The following is a 15,552-nucleotide window of genomic DNA, read 5'->3' as shown; positions in this document are numbered from 1 at the left end:
TGAAATAAAACATGTTAATTATCAAGATTGTATTGTAATAAAGTTTTATTCAAATACTTATTATAAGTGTGGTGAAAATAATTTGTTAATTTAGAATTAAAATATGTTCAATTTTGAAATGAAATGGTAATTTTCAATGTTGTATTATAATCAAGTTTTATTCAAAGGTTTATATTATAAGTATGTTATAGAGACAAGAAATTGTGAATTTAGAAGTGAAATATGAAATTAAATATGTTAATTTTTAATGTTGTATTGTGATAAGTTTTATTCAAAGATTTATTACACTTGTATTATAGATAAAAAAATTGTTAATTTAGAATTAAAATGTGTTAATTATGAAATAAAACATGTTAATTTAGAATTTTCTCTTAGCTTTTAATTCATTTCATAAAATTTAAACATTTTTTTCTGGGTCATGTGACCTGATTAAATGTTTGACAAATTTAGTAATCCAAATAAGAATTTAGGTTTTTTGAGTTTCTTTTTAAGAAATTTCCCATCCATTTCTTAAGGTGATGAATTTATCAAAAAATAATTTGTAAATATATTTGTAAGGTGAAAATTAATTAAAGTCATATATGATTTAAGCATAACATGTAGATATGAACTTTGAAAAAAAAAATTCACATATTCAAATCAATAAAAAATATTTATAATTTTTCTGTGGCTGTCAAATTTAACTGAAAAATACATAAACCATCATATTATAATCTAACAATTTTGAATGGGAATTACAAATTTATTTATTTTTAAAAAAGAAATAAATTGTTTTTTAATCTCAAGACTTTTTTTTGCCAATTATCTCAATAAAATTAAAATCATGATTTCATAATTAATTTTTTCAAATTAATGATTAATTGAGAGAGCTCAGTTTTTTTTTGGCAGGTCAGTTGGAGGATAAATCTTTTTTTTTTTTAAACCAAGAGAGGATAAATCCTTAATTAATTCATAGATAACTCGTGGAGACGAATGAGAATGATAAAATTGGCAAGAAAAAGGATGAGAAAAAAATAAAAAAATTATTCTGCATTCATTTAAACAATTTAATCATTACAAGGTTCTAACCTCCAGCTTAAAAATGGCTTTTGTGAAATATTTTAGGGTTTATTTGGATTCATGATTTATAAGCACCGTTTTCATTTCAAAAAACTTTTAATAATTATATTGTTTTGCGGGAAAAAAATGTAACATGCTCGCGCGCAGGGAAGGACGTCGCGTTTTTGGCATTCACTCTTTCTCTCTCCTCTTACTCTGCAACTCTCTGCCACTCTTATCTCTGAAGCTCTTGGCAATTTCCACAATAAAGCCTTCCATTTCGGGGCTCGAATTTCCTCATTTTTACTGGGAAATGCATTGTTTGATCGCATAGTGATTCCGATAGCAATTGTGAGTGTGGAGGAGGTGGAGGAGGAAGAAGAAGAAAGAACGGGAAGAGGAGGAAGAAGAGAGGGAAACTATGTGCAATGCGAGTTAGCTTGCGCTAGCAAATTCCCCCAGCGACGTAAGCAAATACCGTTCGTCATCTGCTTCGCCTCTTTTTATTCTTTTACTTTGCGTTTTAATTTGCGTGCCATGTTTTTTCGCTCACAGTCAGTTCCCTGTCTCCCTTTCGTATTTTGTTTAACTTAATCTTACCCCGTTTCTCTCTCTAAGGTCTATTTTTTTAAGTTCACTGTCTTTTCTAATGCTTCTGTATTGGTGATACTTTAAAATGTCTCATGTATTTCCTGATCTGGATACTGCTTATGATTTTCAACAGCTTTATCCTTTGCATTTGCGTGTCATTGATTTGGGAATACTTTGCTTACTCTAGATATGATTTTCTAGAAATCTTGATCCTTCTGTCGTCTGATTTGAGTTGGTAATGCTGATTCTTGCGTTTGCCATTATATGTTACTGAAATTTATCACTATTCATGAAAGGCTTACTGTACATGCTTATCTCTTATTGAGCATCTCTGGGTACAATTTATCATGAAAAATTATGAATTTCTGAGATTACTCGTCTAGGTCCTTCCCTGCCAAAAAAAAGAAAAAGGATAAATAGATTGTAATGACGGAATTATCCTAATTTTTACTATTAAATTTCTAGTACCATGCTTGTACATTTACGTTTTCTAAGTGCTAAATACCAGTAAAGAATGTGAATTTACAAGTCACAGTACGAGAATTTATCATTCAGATCGTAAATTTAATTGTGACGTTAATAACTTTTGATTTTGGTCCTTCAGAATAATTTTGTTATTCAGGCAAAAAAAAAAAAAGAATAATTTTCTTATTTATCATAGTCATTGTGGATTTCTTGTGGTACTCGAATTTTAGAGAACAATTTTTGTGTTTGATACATCATTTTATCCAGTGTTGTTGTAGTTGTGTAAAATCGTTACCTATGAAGGAAGGGAAAAAGTAACATTATTTGTTTCCGGTGAAGTCAGAAAACTCGTTTTTATTGCACTTCAAAATTTTTTGCTTCTTAAGGGAGTTTCTGCTCAACTTTGCAAGTTTAGGAGATTCAATATCAAATTTTTAAATGTTAAGGTAGTCATTTGCAGAAGACCTAAAATTTAAGGAGGTTCCATGCAGTTTGCTGGTAGAAAGTGGCTGTTAGTTTCTGAGATAGACAGACATCATGTTAAGGTCCTGTCTGAGTTCCTCACAATGTGTGTCCTGTATCTAAAATGAGAATGTCAATTTTTTTCCCCTTAAGTACACAGGATCCTAAACTTTTTTTTTTTTAAAACGAATTTGGTCTTGAAGCGGGTTGCCCTATCATGTACTGGATTTCTCATAGTAACAGACACTTGAGGCTGCTGAAATTCCTTGAGCATTTGTGATTGTATGTGTTTTCTGCTCCTGCCTATTTGACATTCATGATTTGTATCTGCGAGGTGTTTTATGTGATTAATAATGCACAGGGCTCGTAGAACGTTCAAACAATGATTTTCTGGCATATTTAGGGCTGTATTCTGTAATATACAGGTTAACTCTTAAAATTGGGTATTGCGATGTTACCTTTGTATCTTTGTAGATTCGGTAATTTGGTCTAAGGTTCGTATTTAACAGCTTGATTCCATTTACATTGAGTTTGTCATTTGGGTATTATTCTAGGAAAGTAGTCTTTTCAATTCCTTAGACTTTGAAATTTGTTTACATGTCAATGTATCGGCTTATGAAGGAACAGCCTTTTGCTTGTGCTAATTTAGGACATATCAGGGAGAAAAAAATTTGCTCATAATATAGTTTGGTTTCTTCTTGCAGTTCCATCAAAATCGATGCCTTGAAATTATCACAGATTTTGTAGATTCATGATGAGGAGTTCGAGTTTGAAGAAATGGGCAGTGGGATAAGAAAAGTAGTTTGCGCTTGGAAATGAAGGAGAGGCAACGTTGGACAGCTGAAGAGGATGCTTTATTACGTGCTTATGTCAAACAGTATGGTCCTAGGGAATGGAATCTTGTGTCCCAACGCATGAACAAACCCCTTAACAGGGATGCCAAATCCTGCTTAGAAAGGTGGAAGAACTACCTCAAGCCCGGCATCAAGAAGGGGTCTCTTACTGAAGAAGAGAAATCTCTCGTCATCCGCCTTCAACAGATTTACGGCAACAAATGGAAGAAAATTGCTGCAGAAGTCCCTGGTCGCACTGCTAAGAGATTAGGTAAGTGGTGGGAAGTATTCAAAGAGAAGCAGCAGAGAGAAAAAAAAGAGATCAACAAAACGGTTGACCCAATTGACGACACCAAATACGATCATATACTGGAGACTTTTGCAGAAAAGCTTGTGAAAGAACGCCCTTCCCCATCCTACCTCATGGCTGCCTCAAGCGGGGCCTTAATTCTTACTGATGCAACTGCTCCTCCATCAGCTATGCTTCCTTCTTGGCTTTCAAACTCTAACAGCACTTTAACTATTAGGCCACCTTCCCCTTCTGTAACGCTAAGTCTCTCTCCCTCACCTGTGGCTGCTCCACCTCCAGTTCGATGGCTACAACCTGAGAAAATGCCAGAGAATACTTCTGCTGTTATTGGGAATGTAAAACCTCATGGAACTATTCCATGTTTTGGTGATAACATGCTTGTATCTGAGTTAGTTGGATGCTGCAAAGAATTGGAAGAAGGGCACCGGGCATGGTCAATGCATAGGAAGGAAACAGCATGGAGGTTAAGGCGGGTGGAGCTGCAGTTGGAGTCAGAGAAGGCATGTCGTATGCGGCAGAAGATGGAAGAGTTTGAAGCAAAGATTAAATCTCTTCGGGAAGAACAGATGGCTGCTTTGGATAGAATGGAAGCTGAATACCGGGAGCAGCTAGATGAACTGAGAAGAGATGCAGAAACCAAGGAGAAGAAATTAGCTGAGCAACTGGCTGCAAAGCACTCAAGGCTTAGTAAGTTTCTGGAGCAGATAGGTTGCGGACCCAAGCTTGCTGAGTCAAATGTAAGATGAATACTCCGTCCACTTATAGCATGAATTTAAGGAGTGTTTGATTCTTCTTGTTTTGATCTTGCGTCTATTCTCCTAGAAATTTTCATATGCTTATGTATACTACTTGGGGAATTTGTGGTATATTAGTTGATATAGGAGGCATAATTTTTGCACCCATCTTTATGAATATAAACTAGTTATAACTCCAATTTGTCTGGATAACTTGTCTTCTTGAAGAGTATGATGAACTGTTGGTTGATTGGTTCATACTTTTCTGCTAGCATTAGTTCAGATGACTTTAAGTCAAAAATTTAAGACAAAAGAGGCTGCCAAAAAATAAAGAGATCATGAGTGATAGTAAAAAGCTCCGAAATTGAGTCTTGGTATCATAACTCTCTTTCCTTAACATGTTCTACTTTCTGACTTGGTCCAAACTAAAAACACACAAAGTCCTGGAAGCCCATAGCAACGCTTTTGATATGCTGAATTAAAGATATAAGCCCAATTCATTCACACAAGCCAATTATACTATTAGTTTCAAACCTACTAGCTAGTTAACTAGTACTAGTAGGTTAGACTACAGATCTTCCCAAAAGCAGCCATAATATGCCTCATAGGACACAAGGCCTTCACAGATTTGAGGGCAAAGTTCTCCATTGGCAAACCCAAAATCTGTCATCATCCCAATCGTATCATCTGGATACCAATTCAGCATCAATTCATTTTGTGAAGCTGGCTCCACGATCTCCATCATACTATTCACCCCCTTGCTGCCTTCATGCTGCTCTGAGTAACTGTCTTCCTGCTTATGAACTTCTTCCTTTTCTTCCATCATTTTGTTTCCACCCTCTACAGATTCTACCAGACATTCTCCTTCGGCTCCAACCTCCCCTTGTTCTCCTAGCACTTCTCTTAGAAGAGCTTCATCAATTTGCATGACCTCCAGCTCCTCCAATTCCAGTAACCCCACATCACTATTCTCAGTTTCTGAGGCCATAAAAGGTGAGGAAAATAACCAGAGATATGGAAGAGAAAGAAAAGGAAAAGAGAGATTTGTAAATAGGACTATCTTGAAGACTTGAACACTTGCATGTTGTTGAATGGAAAATGTCAGATTTATATACGTGCGGATATATGTAGAGGGGCCATGTCTTGAAAGCTACATGTACCTAATGTTGCTGAAAGAAGTACATGCACTAACTCAGGAACGTGAAAGACCAAATAAAAAGGTTAGTGAGTAAAAGCAAGAAGGTCCCTGTTTCTATTTGCAGATACTTATCTGCTAGAATACGGCATTACTCAGTGACGGCAAGTGATATTGAGAGGCGCGAATTTTAATGACCATCAATTTTCTTTGATAAATCTGAAACATTTGCCTCCATAAATGAATATAATGCATTAAAAAAACAGGGAATTAAGTGTAAATATGAGAGACTCAGAGGAAAAAATCCCATGCTCCGTTAAATTTGTTTTTCGTCTCTCCCCCTAGAATGCAGGAGTACGTGACTGCAGAAAAAGAGAGTTCGTGTCACTAAACCTGGAAGAGGTGAATTTTGTTAATAATCTGTTAAAAGATGCGAGAGAGAGAAATTTTCCTCGGAATAACGACTCAGAAACTCAAACGCAGATAAATTAAAATATTTACAGTCAAGATTAAAAAAAAGATGACTTGAATGGTATGAAAGCTTCCTGTAAGGAAAAAATTGCGAGTTCAGTTATGTTTTTATAAATACATGTTTCACGTAAATCAAAAATAAAATTTTTTTTCATATATTTATTTATATTTTGTAAATTAATGAAAAGTCTGCTTATAACTTATTCCAACAAATCATAATAAATGAGCTGATTACGTAGGTGTACCAAACAGCCTACGTTGTCACGAAGGAGGGGGAAAGAGCTAAGTTGCACGCATGTTGTGACTAAAAGAAAGCAAAAGGAAAAGAGGGAAAAACGTATTATGTGGCTGTGATATTTTGCCACCCAAATCAGGCATCTTTCTTTGATTCCCAATTTTGCCTTAACTTCTTTTTTGAGGATTCTTATGCAACCTATATATATATATATATATATACTCCTCCAGTCCTTAATAAGGACCCAATTATTGAGTTGATTTGGTCCTAAATATAAGACCCATTTCTTATATTTATCAATTTTTTCTAAATTACCCTTATGGATACTCCCTCAATATATCAAGTAAAAGAGGGAGATGGGGTATTAAGAAAGATGATTATGGTGTTTTAGAAAAAACGCATCAATTTCTCATAATTAACTAACTTACTAACTTCCTTAATCTAATCAAATTAGTTAAATGGGTCTTATATTAAGGATCGGAAGAGTATATATATATGCCCTTCTCAAGCTTCCTCCAGTAGTCCATGCCTACAAACTTGTCACTTTTTTATTTTTTATTTTGAAAAAAACACACACACACAGAAATTAGCTGGCAGACAACCCAAATTTAAATAGGAAAATACTCTCCGGTCCTTAATATAAGACCCATTTAAACAAATTTGATTAGATTAAGGAAATTAGGTAAGTTGGTTAATTATAAAAAAAAGTGACACATTTTTCCTAAAATACCATAATCATCTTTCTTAATACCCTTCTCTCTTTACTGATTATGGTTGAGGGAGTATCTATAAGGGTAATTTAGAGAAAATGATTAAATATGAGAAAGGGTCTTATATTTAGGACCAAAACTAATTTAAGAATTGGGTCCTATATTAAGGACCGGACTAGTAATATTTAAGGACCAATTTTTTTTTTAATGAATGGATCAGATGCCCTTCCATGATCGGCAACATTTAGTTAAAAAAATTTAGGATTTGCAATTGATTTTTTGAAATTTACAAAAATTTCATAAATCATGATTAATTTGCAACTAATTTTCAAGTTTCAAGATTTACAATTGATCTAGGTTGCCGACCACATTAACGGCATCCTGGTCCATTTATTTTTCAAACTTCGGTATTCATCTGTGATTTTAACAATTAATGGTCATTAAATGTAGTTAATTTGCTGTGCTAATCTTAAAATTTCATTTTTCCAATTTTTATATATCCCCCCTGATTTACTGATCTTATGATTCTTATCCTTATATATATATATATATATATATATATTGGTTGCGCCAACGATCTTATCCTTATGTTAATGATCACTGCCCTTGTGACGGTTAGTCATACAAATTTGTCTTGGATACCAAGTTTTTACTACCTCCGCTACTTAATATAAGAGTTTATTTGAATTTTATTTTATTCTTAATTATAAGATTTTGATAAATTTTTTTTTCATATTTATCTATTTTTTTCAAAGTAGTGCTTATAATAATAATAGTTCTAACCAATATATTTGATTAGTAACGATATTTTAGAAAAGACAATATTATTTATTACAAATAACTAATTTAACTAATTTTTTTAATCTACTCAAATTAGTCAACTAGTTCTTATATTAAAATCGAAGGTAGTATATATCAAAACGCCATTTTTTTTAATTCTAAAACAGTGATTTTACGTTGACTTCCCCCCATATTAAATATGGTTGGGCCTTTGGGCTTTGGTTATCGATCTCCTGAAAATTTGCCCTTGCCCAAAGCAGGTAGTGTTGGGCTTTATGCTGCACCTAAAGCTTCGTCTAACTTGGCGGGAAAAAGGAAAATTGTGGGATTTAGTTATACCTTAGGGAAAGTTAATCTGACGATCCTTACATTGCTTCACTCAATTTTAAATCAGGCCTTGTAAATATTTTTTCTCTTTTTTCCATCCCTATTGTTCGCTAGTTATTGATTACAGTCCTTCTGTTTGTGATGTGTGAATATGGCGTTATTCTAAGTTGAACAGTGCTCATGTGGCAACTGATTAAGGCGGCATTTGGTTTTCCCCTTAAAAGCATTTTCATACAAGTCAAAATAAAATTTCTCTTTTTATTTTATATGCTGCAAAATCACTTTTAAAATCATAAGTTGAATTTTATCCAAATACCTCTAAACATCGTCGGCTTCCCTCGGCTTCTCTCTCCCTCCTCCTCCATTGTGTCTTCTTCAAAATCAATGCCATTATCTCCTCAAGCCAACCTCTTCACATTAAAGGGATTTGGGTAGAAACAAAATCATAATTTTAAAAGTACCTTTACGATATACGAAATAAATATGTGGGAGAAATTTGATTTTAATTTGCAAAAAAAAAAGTGCTTTTAAAAAGCACTTTTGGAGTAATCCAAACACCTTCTAAATGTTAAGACAAATCCAAATTAAAACTTATAAAATAGATTACGACCCTCTCCAAATTTAAAGCTTATATATAGTACTAGAGGGAGTATTATTGACGACATCATTTTTGTCGTCTTTGAATATCAAACCTTAATTGCTACACTAAATATTTACACACATACACTATTAATTCATCCGCGCGTTATATACTCTAAATTTTTTGACGGTGGATGAATACAAATAAAGTAATTAATATGCAGAATGCTTTTGTAGCAAGAGTTGGCTATTTCTTAATTGCAAACAATACAAACTGAAGCAATTCAGCATGATATGAAAAATCCAAACAATCTGTTGTAGAAAATAACATAACGCCAGCCAGAACATGGTGGAATTTTTTCCCCCATAGTTAATATTCTTAATTAACTATAAAACTTCCTAAACTAATTGATCAAATTCTTCTAAATGACATTTGTTGAAGGTAAATTTAATATTTCATAAGAAATAACTAACTTTATCTAACTTTATTAATTCATTTTATATGTTTATAGTAAAAACTGGATATGGAGCATTTAAGCATTAGAGGCCCCCACACATTCAATCCCAAGCACAATCCAAAATTAACAGAAAAGGACTGCGGACAAAAACATGGTTAATTTCCCGCCTATATGGCGTGTAATAATTAATGTCCCATATTTCGCTGTAAATGAAAAGGGTTGCCTGATTCAAATGAAGGAATTGTCATATGGTTGACCAAGTTATTACATGCGTATGTAGAATTAATGTGGCAAGCTCATTTTCATTACAAAATAAAAAGTTAATTTATATGACAGTGGTATGATTGAAAACTATCGCCCATAGTTAGGTAGGTTGCATGCTCCTTTATCCTATTTATAAATCACTTTCAACATATTTTACACAGATCAAGAAAAACTTAAACTTCATTAACTCTCATTTAAAAATTTAACAACTTTATAATTTTATCTCTATTTCATATATATTATACTTCATGTAAATAAAGTCAACACAATAATAAATGAAGGATAAAATTGTACATCCATACAAAATTTTTCTCTCAATACCCTATAAATAGGACCAAAAAATGTCTTTTCTTTTTGTCCTATAAATAGAACCAGAGGAGTATAGTATAAGATCCCATTTTGAATGACTTATAAGTAACTTCTTAATTATAATTTATAGAATACGAAAAAAAATAAGTAGAGAAGTTTTGTGACGACTAATATAAAATATGTTTATAAGTATTTTTAATTATAATTTCAAACAACCTAAATAGTACTACCTCCGGTCTTTAATATAAGACCTTGTTTGACTTTTATTTTGGTCCTAAATATAATACCTCAATTTACTTTGTCTCTCATATTTATCCATTTTTTTTTCCAAGATAGTCCTTCTAATAATAATAGTTCTAGATAATAAACCTAATTAGTAAGGATATTTAGGAAAAACAACACTTATTCATTATAAATAACTAACTTAACTAACTTTCTTAATTTTCCTAAATTAGTCAACTGAGTCTCATAATTAAGACAGGAGATACTATGATAATAATAAGAACTTTTTTCCTGTGAAAGAAAGAGGCATTACAGACAATCAAGAAAAGAGAAAGGGATAATTCCATTTAGGTCTCACACAAGACAATTAATTCACAAAAATCCCTCAAAATCCCAAATAACTCCCAAGTCCTCAGGAACCTGTGTGTAATAAATTGTAATTATGAAATTACCTATTTACCCCATTCATTTACAACCTTAACAGTGGCTGTTGACAACCCGAGGAGAAGTGGTTAACAATCTCGACAGTGCTCCTGGTATCCCACAGAGTGAGTTGTCAGGGGTACTGCCGAGGTTGTTAACCACTTCTCTTCGGGTTTTCAACAACCATTATTGAGGTTGTAAATAAATTACTGCAATAAAATTAATGGTAATGAGTAAATAGGTAATTTCATAATTTTAATTTATTATACATAGGTTCCTGGGGACTTAGGAATCATTTTGGAATTTTTAAGGACTTTTTATAAATTAATTGTCTTGTGTGGGACCTATGTGTAATTTTCCCAAAGAGAAAACTGGTAGCTTTTCCTCTTCACACGCCAATGGTACGTGCTCATAAATGACAATGAACAGTAATTGTCCCTATGTAAATAATAAAATTCTAATCAAGGCTTATACTTTTAACAAATTTCTAATTAGGTTTTTAAATGTTGCTAAAAGACCAGAATGCCTTTTTGTAATCAAAAAGGAAAATTGGATGTAGGTGTAAGCCTAATTTTAGTTTTAATTATTTTAGTAGATTTACCAATGAGGACATGGTCTTTCTTAGATTTTATGTCAAAGTTGTATTTTATACTTGTGAATGTTATGTCAACTCTAGAATTTATGGGCTTTTAGTTATTTTTTATATAATAAAAACTTGATATTGAATAAATCTTAGAGATTGAAAAATTGAAGAGTCTCAATGTAATTTGTGAAATAGTAAAATTAATTTCGATAGATATTCAAGAATGAGGTGAATCTTTAATTTGATTTTTTCTCGCACAAAAAAAAAAATCTTTGATCCTGTTAATCTTTGACATTTGAAATTGTAAAATTTTTATTGGTTCCCATATTTTTATAATTCTATGGATATTTAGAAATTATACATTTTTTATCTTGACTTTTCAATTATTTTTTATTGGCCAAAATCATGATTTTTCTTTTTTTTATATATGATAATTTTTTTGGCCAAATTTTCATATGATAATATTTAAAGAAAAAACATGTTAGTTAAATTCAATTAAAAGAATTAAAACTAAAATTAGGCTTTTAATTACGAAGAGCATTTTGGTCTTTTAGCAATATTTAGAAATCTCCAATTAGGCCTCTTGACCTAATTAAGAATTTGTTAAAAATGTAGGCTTAAATTAGGATTTTTCTATTTCAAATGGATTTAATTAGAATTTTCTCTTTACTCATTTCTCAGCAACACAGTCACTTGTAATTTTTTATTTATTTATTTGGGTATTTAACCTAGATCGTCCAGATTTAATATAATTTCATTATTATATTTTTAATAGTTTAATTCCTTAATGTGCATATAATCTAAAATAAAAAAAAAATCTTTTAGTGAATGATTGAGAAAGGAACCATGCGACAGTAGAGTGTAACTTGGTGGTCCAAGAATTGAATGCCGTTGCTGCCGGCATGTCGCGATGCATATTACTATCTGTACCAGTATGACCCAATATGTGTCCCCATTCATAGCTGTCTCTCTTACACACATGCGTATGTAGTGAGCAGTAATACCTGCTTTTCCGTAAAATCTACTTAACTAATCTAAATAGATGGAAAAAATTAATTAAGTTATTAGGAATAATTTTGAAGGCAAATACTCCTATGGTCCTTAATATAAGACCTAATTGTTGAGTTAATTTGGGTCCTAAATATAAAATCTATTTATCATATTTATCAATTTTTTTAAAATTACCTCTATAGATTATCCCTCAATTATAATCAAGTAAAAGAGAGAGGGAGGATATTAAGAAAGATGATTATGGTATTTTAGAAAAAATATGTTATATTTCTTATAATTAACTAACTTACCTAACTTTCTTAATCTAATCAAATTAGTTAAATATGTTTTATATTAAGGACCGGAAGAGTAGTACGGATAAAGGATAAAATGAATTGAAATCTTATATTTAAAACCAAACCTAATCTCTTAACTAGCTCTTATGACCAGAGTTAATATTACCTCTGCTTCTTAATATAAGAGTTAGTTAACTAATTTAAGTAAATTAAAAAATTAGTTAAATTAGTTATTTGTAATAAATAGATATTATCTTTCTTAAAATATCTTTGTTAATCAAGTGTCATTGGTAATACATTTAACATGTGCAATTATTATAAGAACTAATGGATAAATATGAAAAACAAAGTGGATTGGGGTCTTATATTTAAAACTAATTTGAAAGTCAAATTAGTTCTTATATTAGAGAGTGAAAGTAGTATATTGAGATCCTATAATTTCATATTTAGAAGCCATGTAATTTCTGTGTAACATGTGGATTATTTTTCTTTCCAAATTAGGCATTATAACTAATTAAAATTGCTTGTTCCCAACATCGATGGAGTAACTTCTAAGCCAAGCCATTTATTTGATCTCTTGCCGAAATTTCTTTTCACGATTGAAATGGTTTTATACTTTTATTCAATCACTCATATTCGTAGTTAGCAATTAATTAGGCTGCCATTAATGATCATCATCAATGCCCAAATTAAACTCCCACCTAATTTCATCCAAAGGTATCCCTACCTACTTTTCTATTCTCTTTTTTAAACCACATATATTACTAACCCTTTCAAGTTTCAATAATGATTTCAATACATCCGCGGACAATATCAATGATTTTTTCTTCTTTTGAGTTCTCCCCTATCATTTTAATATCGTTTCCAAACATAATGAAGATGGAAACAAGTAAAACATAATTTTTAACTTTATAGATAAAAGATTAATAAAAATTTGGTTATAAGTACCTATTTAAAAATTTTATTGGTCAAAAAGACCTGCAATTGATCTTCAATCATGTACAACATATTTTCTTCTAGCCAATTTTTTCTCAGATTAATTTTATTTTCTTGAAAATAACATTAGTCTCTGTTCATTTTTATTAATAGATTATTCACAACAAACTAAATACACAGCTTGTTCTCTATATGCATTCAATATCTTGACCTTTTTTTTTTTTTTGGTTCCCTGGTATACCTAATTCAATGCCATTTTTAAATCGTACGCAAAGAAGTAAATACTTAAAGGAAACAGTTGATACTTAAAGAAGGTTTTTACTCTGTGAGGAAAAGACTGTTGCTTCTCCCGACCTCTCTCTGCTCAAGGTTCAGTATCAGAACCAATCTTAAGAGAGCAAGTGGGATGGGAAAATTCCGTAGTACCCTTCTCTTAGTTTGTTTGATTCAAGTCTTGTTCTTCTTCATCTCATCAGCAAGCAGCAGCAGTAGTAGTGGAAAGAAAGTTCCAGCGATTATCGTGTTTGGTGACTCGTCTGTGGATTCTGGGAACAACAACTTCATCCCCACCATAGCGAGAAGCAACTTCGAGCCTTATGGACGTGACTTCTTCGGTGGCTTTCCCACTGGAAGGTTCTCCAATGGCAGAATCCCTCCCGACTTCATCTCCGAAGCCTTTGGCCTCAAACCCTACGTTCCTGCTTACTTAGATCCTTCCTATAATATCTCTGATTTTGCTGTCGGTGTTTGCTTTGCTTCTGCTGGTACTGGCTATGACAATGCCACTTCTAATGTTGCTGTAATTACCTTCTTCCCTTCAAATTACACTACTCTCTCTCTACATATATATATATAATATATATATTTTTTCTTTCTGTGAGTGATCTCATCATCTCATCAAATTCACCTTCCAGATTTCAGAAAGGTGAGCTTTCTGAAAAAGTATTTGCATCTTGAGACTTTGAACCAAGAAAATCTCAAGATGCATATATTATATATATATATATATAAACAACTTAGGTTCTTCCTTGTAAGAGAGATCTAGCTTTTTCACTGCGGGATATAACTTGAGGTATATGTATGCATGATTTGTAGAATCAAACATGAAAAAAGAAAACATCCGATAATATACTATGCATGATTTGAACACAAACATTAGCCAGATCGATCGTTTATTTGACAGGATGTGTGATACCATTATGGAAAGAAGTGGGAGTGGAGTACACAAGGAGTACCAGAAGAAGCTAAGGTCTCATCTTGGCACCGACAAGGCGAACAAGATAATAAGAGAAGCTCTATATACCTAGTGAGCATAGGAACAAACGATTTCCTGGAAAACTATTACACTTTACCGGAACGACAACTTGAGTTCACATTGAGGAGTACGAGGATTTTCTGATAGGTTTAGCAGAGAACTTCCTTAGAGGGCTGTATGACCTTGGAGCAAGGAAGGTGTCCCTCACAGGGGTCCCTCCAATGGGGTGCTTGCCCCTGGAAGGGCCACCAACATTTTGGAGTACCATGGATGTGTGGAGGAATACAACAACAATGTGGCGTTGGAGTTCAATGGGAAGTTGGGTCAGTTGGTGACGAAACTGAATAAGGAGCTTCCTGGGTTTCAATTGTTGATGCAAATGCATTTGACTTCATACTGCAAATTATCACACAGCCTTCTCGGTTTGGTAAGATCTTTTCTTAATTATTAGATCTGTTTTGCTGCTCTTAAGTTTTTGGTTTTGTGTCTATCTTAAAGGCTTGGGCTGAGAATGGAATTTTCAGTTTATAGTTCCATTTCTGGGTTTTACTAGGAATAGAATGGCATATCAGATTGCCAGAGGAAATACCTTTCAACTAACCTATTTTAGTTTCGACCTCTTGTTTAGAAGACATTCTAATTGAATCATATAAATTCTTGAGAAAGGTAGTTAAATTTTTTCAAAGATTATTAGAACATTCCCAAATTAATCTTAATTAAAATTATTAATTAATTTCTGCCTTTAGATCTTAATTAAAGTCAAGTACGTCACCCAGATGAATCAATTGGATTTGTGAGTTTTTTTTAAAAATTCATAAATAATGCTTTACTAAATTTTATAAACTGTGCTTTTAAATTTACCCAAAAAAAAAGGGACTAATCAAAACTTATGGATGTGTCTTTTTGCTGAAGGGATAATAAAAAATAGAAGTCTTATTGTGAAGTAGTAGATTTTTGCCAATTTAGTTCATGCTTCTTTAATTTTTCAACCAATTGAAAGTTAAACTCCCTTCAATTTTAAATATAAAACAGACTTAACTGATTCACGTTTCTTAATGAATGATAGTTTTATATTATTAATCTCATAAACAAATGTTTATTTTTTGTTTTGTCCATGTAAAACAATGACCACAATTAATTAAGTAC

The 15,552-nt window shown here is 32.2% G+C and overlaps 1 protein-coding gene and 1 pseudogene across 2 annotated transcripts; both read left to right on the top strand.

Moving 5' to 3' along the window:
- The first annotated feature begins 1,272 nt into the window (after positions 1 to 1,272).
- Positions 1,273 to 4,690, top strand: LOC114749297 (transcription factor AS1-like). 2 transcript variants are annotated; one of them, XM_028937791.1, is made up of 2 exons: positions 1,273 to 1,504; positions 3,261 to 4,688. In XM_028937791.1, exon 2 carries the CDS (start codon positions 3,372 to 3,374, stop codon positions 4,443 to 4,445), a length of 1,074 nt encoding a protein of 357 aa, XP_028793624.1. In that variant the 5' UTR covers positions 1,273 to 1,504; positions 3,261 to 3,371; the 3' UTR covers positions 4,446 to 4,688. The 2 variants fall into 2 exon arrangements, with proteins under 2 accessions (XP_028793624.1, XP_028793625.1); XM_028937792.1 differs by having other exon boundaries at positions 1,296 to 1,517; positions 3,261 to 4,690.
- An 8,806-nt stretch (positions 4,691 to 13,496) lies between these two features.
- LOC114749298 (GDSL esterase/lipase At2g42990-like) lies at positions 13,497 to 14,833 on the top strand (annotated as a pseudogene).
- Positions 14,834 to 15,552: the final 719 nt, after the last annotated feature.

This window comes from Neltuma alba, unplaced genomic scaffold (assembly GCF_004799145.2).
Source record: "Neltuma alba isolate B1F8T4 unplaced genomic scaffold, ASM479914v2 tig00006011_pilon, whole genome shotgun sequence".
In the NCBI taxonomy this organism is placed as follows: domain Eukaryota; kingdom Viridiplantae; phylum Streptophyta; class Magnoliopsida; order Fabales; family Fabaceae; genus Neltuma; species Neltuma alba.
The sequence above is the reverse complement of the archived record's forward strand: the minus strand, read 5'-3'. Positions and strand labels throughout refer to the sequence as shown.

Coding starts and splice junctions, on each gene's coding strand:
- LOC114749297 (XM_028937792.1), top strand. CDS start 3,372: ATGAAGGAGAGGCAACGTTGGACAGCTGAAGAGGATGCTTTATTACGT.